Raw genomic sequence first — 9,057 nt, 5'->3', positions numbered from 1 at the left:
TTTAAATTAAACTCTGGAAATAATCATTTTTAAAAAATTACATTATTGGTTCTGTATTTTTGAAATTTATTATAGGCAGGCAGTGGTGTGACAGTCTTTTCTCCTTGTTTTGAGTCTTTGTTTTTCTCGGTTGGGTTTGCATTAAAAAAAAACAAAAAAAAAAAACACTCTTCTATGGAGAACGAGTTCCTTGTCTCTTGGATCTTGCTGGTCACAGCACTGACTATTGCGCTCTGTGGTTTTCTCTTCAAAATGCCCTGTGAGTTAAATAAGTTTCCCCCCCCCCCCCCCAATTTATTTTTGTAGTGCAAATGATCCAAGAACAGACAAGGGCACAAATTTAACCCCCTCTTTTAAGGCTTCTAGTGAATTTGGGCTGCATACAATCTTCACCGTTGCATGGAAAAGTCCAACCAGTCATTTTCACGTGATTGACAGTTGAAGATTAGTTTCAGACATTCATAACTCTCAGTGTTTGTGAGGTTGGATTGTGACGGTGGGTGAGTTCACTCGTCTCGACCCTGAGTCTTGCATAGCAGGCGAAGATGGCAGGAGTGAGTTTGTGAGCTGGGGGGGAGGGGGGGTTGGGGGATTTGAAGGGGTCAAATCTTAGGCACCTTTTTTTACTGATTGGTTGGCTATCAAAGTCTTCATGATTATCACACAAGGCCGGGTCAGATACGAGGGGCAATGATCCACCTTCACCTCCTTCTACTGTCCAGGATGGCCGAGATTATAAATTAATATTTCACCGATGCTCTGTCAGTCTTCACACCTTGTGTAGTCAGTCTATTCGCCAGTCCGTTTAACCACTGTCACAACTGAGAGAGGTCCTTCACTGTACATGTTTTGCATACAAACACTCGGTCAACATAAGGTTTCTCAGTTCTGTTCTTTTTTTTCTTTTTTTGCAGAGCAGAGGTGTCTGCCCTCTCCAGTTCTCAAGTGTTCCAGAGCAGCAGTGGACATCTTAAACAATCTCCAGTCTCTTCTCAGCATTTGTAAACAATCCAGAATATTATATTCTGCCTCGATTGTGTCTTTTTTCTCCTTCCCTCGCTTTCAGACCCCTCACAGTTTATACCTGTGGGAAGAAGAGAAGAGGAAGAAATTGTAACAAAATGAAATAACACAATAATCCCAAAGCTAAAAACTCTCTTAAGTGTTTTCACAGTGCTGTTTGAACTCTAATAGGTCACATGCTCCAGCATCAACATTATATTTTCCTTGGAAATGAACACCTTAAAAATTCCACTAAATGCCACAGCAGTAAAACATAGCACCTTTGAGACTGAGCGGAGCCAAACATGTGTGAGGAATCAGTGTAAGTTCGGACTTAAGGTCATCACATGGCCAAGATAAAGAATAGCCAGTGTAATTTACAGAAATCAATAATGCAGTTGATTGGGCTTTCCCCAGTTTAGTTCCAGATACCCTAACAGTCTTTCTACCTATAGCACCATCCCCTTGTCATAAATACTGGCGCACCAGTGAGGGATTGTGCACTTGGGATGACATGACGCAGTCTCATGTAATGTAGTGCAAGATCTGCGGAAATGCTGATGAAGATGTGATTTTTTTTGGCTTACCTCAGTTGCTATGACGCATTCCCTCCTCTCCTCTGCTATAACAAATACCGACTGGTACATGGAGTCTCTTGAGGAACATATCGTTGATATCCTACACTCTGGCTTTTCACTGCAAGCACAAATCACACGTTGTGTTAAACACAAACTAGAAGCACATGGCAGAGCTATGCATTAGGTGCACACGTATACAGTGAGGCAGCAGACAGGATGTGTAGCAAAGCAATAATTGTCAAATACGTATAAACTGTGTAAATGAGGAATGATTTGAGAAAAAATAAACAACTGGGGCTCGTTGTTGGGTTCAAACAACAGAAAGGATGCAGTGCATGAGCGAGAGCACCAATTAACAGTCATTTCCACACTGTGTAAACACAATCAATAGAAGAAATGTATGGAAATGTCCAAGCACTTTGACACACATTATGGTTTAGTACAATCAGCTTCAATATGGATGCTCTTACCTGTACATTCGACTCAAGGGCATTTTGTCTTCTAAACATTTGTCATAAATAAGACTTTTATCCTCTTGCGACTTTTCATCCTTGAACTCCTTTGATTTAGAGTTGTAAGAGTCCAAGTGATAGTTTTTGTGGATAAAGTTCGATTTCTCCGAATCACAGTCCACCTCCAGGCCGATTTTCTGGTTGGTATTTTTCAGCTGGGAGGCTGGGATCAGGTTATCTCTCTGAACGTTGGACAAGTTGTTCATCGTCTCTGCGTCTCCCCTCTCTCTTCGGGCCTGCCTGTGGATGTGCCTCAAAGCCAAGCCCACCATGCACAACAGCACCAGCAGCGCCACCAGCCCCACAGCCAGAGAAACTGCCGCCCACTGGAAGCCGTCCTGAATCTCTCCTTTGGTCACGGGAGAGGTGACGGATGCGAAGAACTCGCAGCGGGGCCCGGTGAAGCCTGATGTGCAGATGCAGGTTGCTGGAGGCTTGCCCGGCCCGCCGCCCCCGGTGCAAAGACCCCCGTTGAGGCAGGGGCGAAGGGAGCACTCGTCTAAGATTCTGTCACAGTTGCGTCCGCCGTAGCCCGCAGGACAGACACAGGTGTAGTCGTTGATTCGGTCTTGGCAGGTGCCAGCGTTGAGGCAAGGGTTACCGGCACACTCATTGATGTTGATTTCGCAGCGCTGGCCTGTAAATCCCGCACGGCAGCTACACACACGCATGCCGCCGTGGATCAGACACAGACCACCTACAGAAGAGGAGGAGGATGGTTAGCATCAATGAACACAGCCAACATTAGCATCCAAAATGATTTCAACATTAGAGCGAGCACAATCGCCACAGACCCTCCCACGAGGCCCCTTCGGTTCACACATCTCCATCAAATTCACAGTGTGACCACAGCGCTGAGTATTGTTCTCCTAACACAGACCAATCCCAGAAGCCCCCCCGTGTTTACAAGAAGACAGAAATCGAGCTGAGCTGGATATTTGTCCCCTTTCATCAACAACCGCAGCGAGCTGTGGCGACATTTACAAGCTGCTGCTCTGAGCTGCCTGAGTGTTTATATGTAGGACAATAGACACCAAGTTCCCACCAATTCCTGTTGTTCCTCGCTGCTTCCAGTTGCAGGAATTTGAAGGGGGGAGAAAGAGCGAGGGGAAGTTCAGAAAGGGGGGGGCAAAGAGGGGAGGAAGACCATACCATTAGCGCAGGGAAGCGACGTGCACTTGTCCACTCTCTTCTCGCAGTTGAGTCCGGTGTAGCCGCGGGGACACTCGCACATGTAGCTGCGGCCATTGTCCTTCTCCCAGCACTTGCCACTGTGGAAACAGGGGGAGTCGGCGCACGTCAGCAGGCTGTGCTCACAGTGGGAGCCCTCAAAACCTTGGGGGCACGTGCATGTGTAGCCACTTTCCAAATTCTTGGGAAAAAGAGAGGAAAAGTTAGTCGGACAGTACAAACCTAGAGCATCAGCCAAAAAGAAAATTGCATCGAAATATAAGGCTGTATCCGTTTCCAACTTACTGTGCATTTCCCTCCATTCCTGCAGGGGTTGCTGTCACACTCCTGCATCTCCAGCTCGCAGTTGACCCCTGTGAAACCCGGCAGGCAAGTACACGTATAGCTGCCCTGTCCTGTGTTCATACAGGTGGCGCCATTCACACAGGGATGGTGATGGGTGCAGAAGTTCAGATCTGGGGGAGAGAAGAGTCTTTGTTTACAGGCAGCCAAAAACCTGTCTACCCCGGATGTGCACAAAGCTATGAATGGAACACTTCAGAGGAAACCTAATTTACTAATGCTTTCAAGTTAATTCAAATGAAAACAGTGTGCAAGTAATACGAGAACATCTTTTAAAAAGGAACAGCAGCAGTGGTCCAAGTTGTGTGGTGTACCTTGGTCACATAATAGGCCTCCCCAGCCCTCCTGACAGTTACACTGCCATGGCAGCTGGCAGGTACCGTGCTTACAGGCCGGGTACTTCTTACACTCGTCGCAGAATGTGCCCTGCCAGCCGTCTCGGCATCTGCAAAATGACAAAACAGCATCTTTGATTAACCGCTCGTTCCTCTTTTTGTGTATCGTATAATTGCCAAGAATAACATATCTGAATCTGGTTCTTTGAGCTGATTTGATTTCGGCTCTATTAAACACGCAGTCAGTCGACTTCGATTAAGAGAGAGAGCAGACATCTACGCTTTATAGGCCTGCCATAGATTAGCTGATGGTTGCAATATGAAATCATTAATCATGTAAGAAGACATTAATAGCTGCGCCAGAGTTGGATACGATCATTAAATGCTTGTATAAATCAATCACGAAAAATATGATTTAATTCAGAAGTCATATGATGAGTGCAGAGTCACATCACACATGAGCACTGGTAATTGTGTTTTTTCATGGAGGTATGTGCAGTATATTAAGGCTAAATACTGATAATATAGTAAAGCAAAGGTGAAATATTGCGTCAAAGATTTCTGGCAGCCAGCCAACAATCAAATTCTTTTTTTTTTTGGTTTCCCATGAATATCTGTTTCTCAGCACAGTGTCCAGCAAACTTCTCAGACTATGATTGTGGGACTTAAGATGTACTTTTAAGGTTCCAACATTCTTTGCTGACTAAGCAGAGGCATGGGCTCAGCTTTACAGTGTTTGGTATCTACTGGATTTAACTGCAATTTGGGTCAGTTTTAGTGCTGGGAATGATGGATTTGTGTCTTTAAAGAAAAAAAAAAAAAAAAGGGGTTTCAGGAGGAATTTCTCACAGCGAGTGGGTGAGTGTGTGAATTATCCTTTTTGGTGAGTGAGCGAGTGAGACAGGGTAGTGACAGGAAAGGAACATGGGAAGCAGAGAAGTCAGTGAATGGCGCAGGGAGACGACAAGGGGGGATATACTGAAATGACGTTGATTTAGTGAACTCCAACCTTTTAATAAATTCTATGGAAGCAAGAACAGCCTGTGTGAACCGTAATGGGATGAAATATCACACTCCGATGAATTGTATATAAACACAATTTGCAGCAAACCGAGTTGCTGATGTTAATATGACAATGAACTCGCATTGCTCCCATATGTGTTCCTTCCTACACACCGGCCAACACCTATTTCAACACTTCATAATTATTAATACTTACACACACTCGCCAGGTTTGGAGCAGTTTCCGTTATTCTCGCTGCAGCCCTCCAGACAGATAGCTAAAGCAGAGAAGGAAAAGCACAAACAAAACAGTCAGTCTGCTGCTCTTTTTTTTTCCCACTATAATGCTCCAATCTGGTGGTTTTAGCATAACTGGGCCTGCTGACAAATTGAATATTAAGTTGCACAACTTTCACAACAACTAAAAATTATAAGAAGCAAAACACTGGCTCTAATAAAATAAAAAACGAGATACTATTGAAATGAAATCCACAAGGTGATAAAAGTCTTTAAAATAACAACCAAGGCCTATAAGAGCCCCCATTTTCTTGAAATAGCCGACTGTACAGTATGCTGAAGTACATCTGTCTCAACTTTCCTCAGAAGCCTCCGTTTGATCTAAACCTGTCCGCCACACCCCCAGCTGCCACTGGGGGGGGGGTCGGTTGAGGTTTGTTTGTCTGTTTAAGTTGTACGCGTCTTTGCATGACACTTGAGATCGCAGGGCGCAATATCAGGCGACTGGGACGGTAAGCTGCCCGTTTAGTTCCACGAAACAGATGCTTGCTCTCAATAGCAGAACAGCTGTCACTATTGTTGTTTGTGGGTCCTGCCACACCATATTTGCCGCTGCTACTACCGCAGGCGCTCAGACAACTGGAAGGTACCGTAAACATCGATGGCCGTGGCGGATAAAAATGCCGCATTAACTTGGGCGCGTGCAGTCGGCTGCTCCTCCTATCAATGCCTGCGCGCACCCCAACCCCACCCCACCACCACCTACACGCACGCCACACCACACGCAGCACGACAACACATCGCGCTTTAGGATTAAGTTACCGGCAGCGCGGGTACAGAAGTTACTTTATGAGTTTTTGCACTCATTTTCAGTTCCAGTGTGGACGTGACTTCCTTTACACTGAATTGTGAAAAAACGCCACCAAGCGCCACTTGGTAATGCTATTAGGACAAAGCTAAGTGAATCACGGCCACCCCCCCACCGCCCCCCACCCGACCCTCACAGGTGCTCAATTAGCCACGGTTTCAGTGAATTGGAATTATCTCAAATGTACCTGTTGTGCTTTAATAACCTCATTCTTCAAATGTGTAGGTCCAAATGACAGCCTTTGTTTCAACTTGCTGTATGGAGTGAGTGAGTGAGAGAGAGGGGAAATTATAGTGTCTGAAAGATGCCTAATCTATCTTTCTCATGTATATTTTCTGTAGTCACCAGACGATTGATGTGTCTGTAATTGCAACACGTGAGCCCATCTGGTTAGAATTTGGCGCCACGGTCGAAATAGCACATGCCAATTTCTCTTTCACCACCGACCAAGTGACATGGATGACAGATCCGCTGTCACCCCTGTGGTCGCATATCCAGCACATGGTAACTATTACTCTCACGGTGCCTCCTTCCAATCTACTCTTTGATTAATTTGTTTTGGTGAAAAGGGCCCTCGGTATTGTGGAGCCAAATGGCATCGGGCCTCCTCGTGGGCCCATTCAGAGCTGTCCAAAACATGGGAGTGTTGGTCTATGATCTGGCCAAGTGGGTTTGCACGAGTATAATGTGCCTGTTGTCATGCTAAGCCGTCTGTCCCTCAACCCATATTCAATGAGTGTTCGCAAAACCCCACAACCAATTACACATCGGAATTATATGATTACAGAGTACATGGCAAGTATCTCTGAAAAATGCTTTCTACACCGAAATTGCTCCTCAGATTTGCTCGATGTCATTACGTCATGTCTTGTTATAGTCCTCAACATCTTGTGGCCTTAAAATGAGTAATCTTGCAACTTAATGACTGCTAATATCCTGTGTGCATTTTTTTTCTCAAGGACCTAAACCATAATGATGAAGGGCAAAGGTCATACAGCATGAGGAGAACTGCAGAAATAATACATCTTTTGAGGTCAGGACCGTCAATTTTTATCATACCAAGCTCTACAGCTAGACCCGAAAACAGATTCCCCTGTCTATAAGTCATATTCAAACATCTGGAAGAGCCTCTCATGTTAGAACAATACACACACACACAAGCAACCCTGAACAACAAACTTCCGCTGTGAACTGGCAAAAAAAAAAGAGCAAAGGCCAGACTGCTGATACACAGTAAGTCAACCAGGCGTGAACAGGCCTGATAGTGTATAGTTTGTTGATTGCTTACGTTCTTCGCAGTATTTCCCCTTCCAGCCAGGCAGACAGGATAACTGTCCATCGCGGTTGCAGGTGTAGTGGCCGAATCGGTCGTCCCTGGGCGTGCATTTTTTGGAACAGCTTTCTCCGTAGTAACTTTCGTTGCAGATGAACCGGTAAGAATATCTTAGCTCTGTCTGTTTTCCAGTCTGCACATCCTGAGACCAGTCAGTCCCCACACCCATCTGTCTTTGGATGGCAAAAAAGCTAATCTGAAAGTCTGGGTTGTTGGTATCTGTAAAGAGGAAACAAAAAGAAAAAAAGAGACGGAGGAGGAAGTCAGAATTAATCTAGCTTGTTTATGTCCTGAGATGATTATGGTTTTATGTCAAGAGCTGCATCATAAATGGCTTGTGGGTTCAAAAGTCATTCACTTTCGCTTTAATAATCTGCCCAGCACCAAGCTGCATCCCTTATCAAATCCCATACAGCTTAGATGAAAGATAAACTCAGGTTGAAATTTCCTCTTTCTTTCCGTCAGCAAAAACATTCCCAGGCCCAGTCCCCTCTTCCAAAGGGCGGAACAGAGTAAGGTGTAAAATACAGGAAGATGTAGTCAGGGGTTTTTGGCAGGCACTGTGTATTCTCACCAAAGCCCACGGCTCTTTCCCACGCCAAAAATAAACCAGAGGAAGTTCAATTGTATTGGGTATAAGAATGAAAAAGGTGTTCTGAAGTTCATAACAAAGAAGTGAATAGGCGTGAAAATGTGTGAAATTGTGAACAATTAACAAGAGGAGGAGAGGGACATGTTGAGTGACTGGGCAGTATTTAATTGCCTAAAATATTTTTGCTTTTTTTGTGCATGTATTTGTGCAAAAACGGGAAACTAGTTGGACAGCCTCATGTGTTAAATGTACAGACAGAGCTCCCTCCTGTGGTAAAAAATGTTGCACTTACCTACAGGTAGATTTCCATAAGGTGAATGCCAGGCTTCAATTATTAATGAAAATGACCCCTAAGGAGAAAACACACAGTTAATCAATATGCATTGTACTATTTTCATTTTTTTTACAGAGCCAATTTAGGGAGGAAACCCGACATTGTTTCTCTTTCTGCTGTATTTGATAGACTGATTGTTGACAAGAGCTCTCTCAATGACACTTCATGAAGAAATAAATGTTACATTTAAATGCATGGCCTTCGAAATTTTGAAATGAGCGACGTCGTGGCAGTCCAATGTGTTTGTCGACCGAGTGTTACCTAATGATATGGATTAGATGAGCTGACCAATAACCGGTGCGCTCCCAAAATGCATAGCAGCTCCCTAGCACAACAGAATAGCGCTCGCTGTTATAAAACAAATAAAGTGGAGGCACTGCTCCGCGCTCTTACCGGCCATCCAAAGTTGAACGGTATTTGAATCGGTCTAGGTAAAGTGCCACTGTCCTTGGCGCTGAAAGAGTTTGTCCCCAGCACTGCTGTCATTGTACTTCCAAAGATGCAGTCACCTGGCGAGACCACAGCCTGATAGTTCTTCAAGCAAATTCTGAAATAAGTCCTGCAGTTGGGTTTGCATGCGTTCCCGTTCGCCAGCAAACCTTTGTGATTTTTAAATTCGTGGAGATCGAGCTCAAAAACACCGGATCCAAATACCTAAAAGAGAAGGAGATATGATTTAGGAAAACGTCGGGTGTGGTTACATATAGCTTATTCCTTTTTTTTTTTTTTTT

The 9,057-nt window shown here is 44.6% G+C and overlaps 1 protein-coding gene across 1 annotated transcript; it reads right to left on the bottom strand.

Annotated features, from left to right (window-relative positions):
* Window positions 1–282: 282 nt before the first annotated feature.
* Window positions 283–8,980, bottom strand: dll4 (delta-like 4 (Drosophila); the record flags this gene model as incomplete). The annotated part of the gene is given in 10 exon segments (XM_035679018.1): window positions 283–1,084; window positions 1,590–1,698; window positions 2,051–2,789; window positions 3,245–3,464; window positions 3,569–3,738; window positions 3,940–4,070; window positions 5,180–5,240; window positions 7,356–7,619; window positions 8,285–8,342; window positions 8,720–8,980. Coding segments are annotated over 10 exon segments (2,019 nt in total), but the record flags the coding sequence as incomplete, so codon positions are not given.
* Window positions 8,981–9,057: the final 77 nt, after the last annotated feature.

The sequence above is a fragment of the Morone saxatilis genome, unplaced genomic scaffold (genome assembly GCF_004916995.1).
Source record: "Morone saxatilis isolate NCDOM2014 unplaced genomic scaffold, NCSU_SB_2.0 Contig7, whole genome shotgun sequence".
Taxonomy (NCBI): domain Eukaryota; kingdom Metazoa; phylum Chordata; class Actinopteri; family Moronidae; genus Morone; species Morone saxatilis.
The sequence above is the reverse complement of the archived record's forward strand: the minus strand, read 5'-3'. Positions and strand labels throughout refer to the sequence as shown.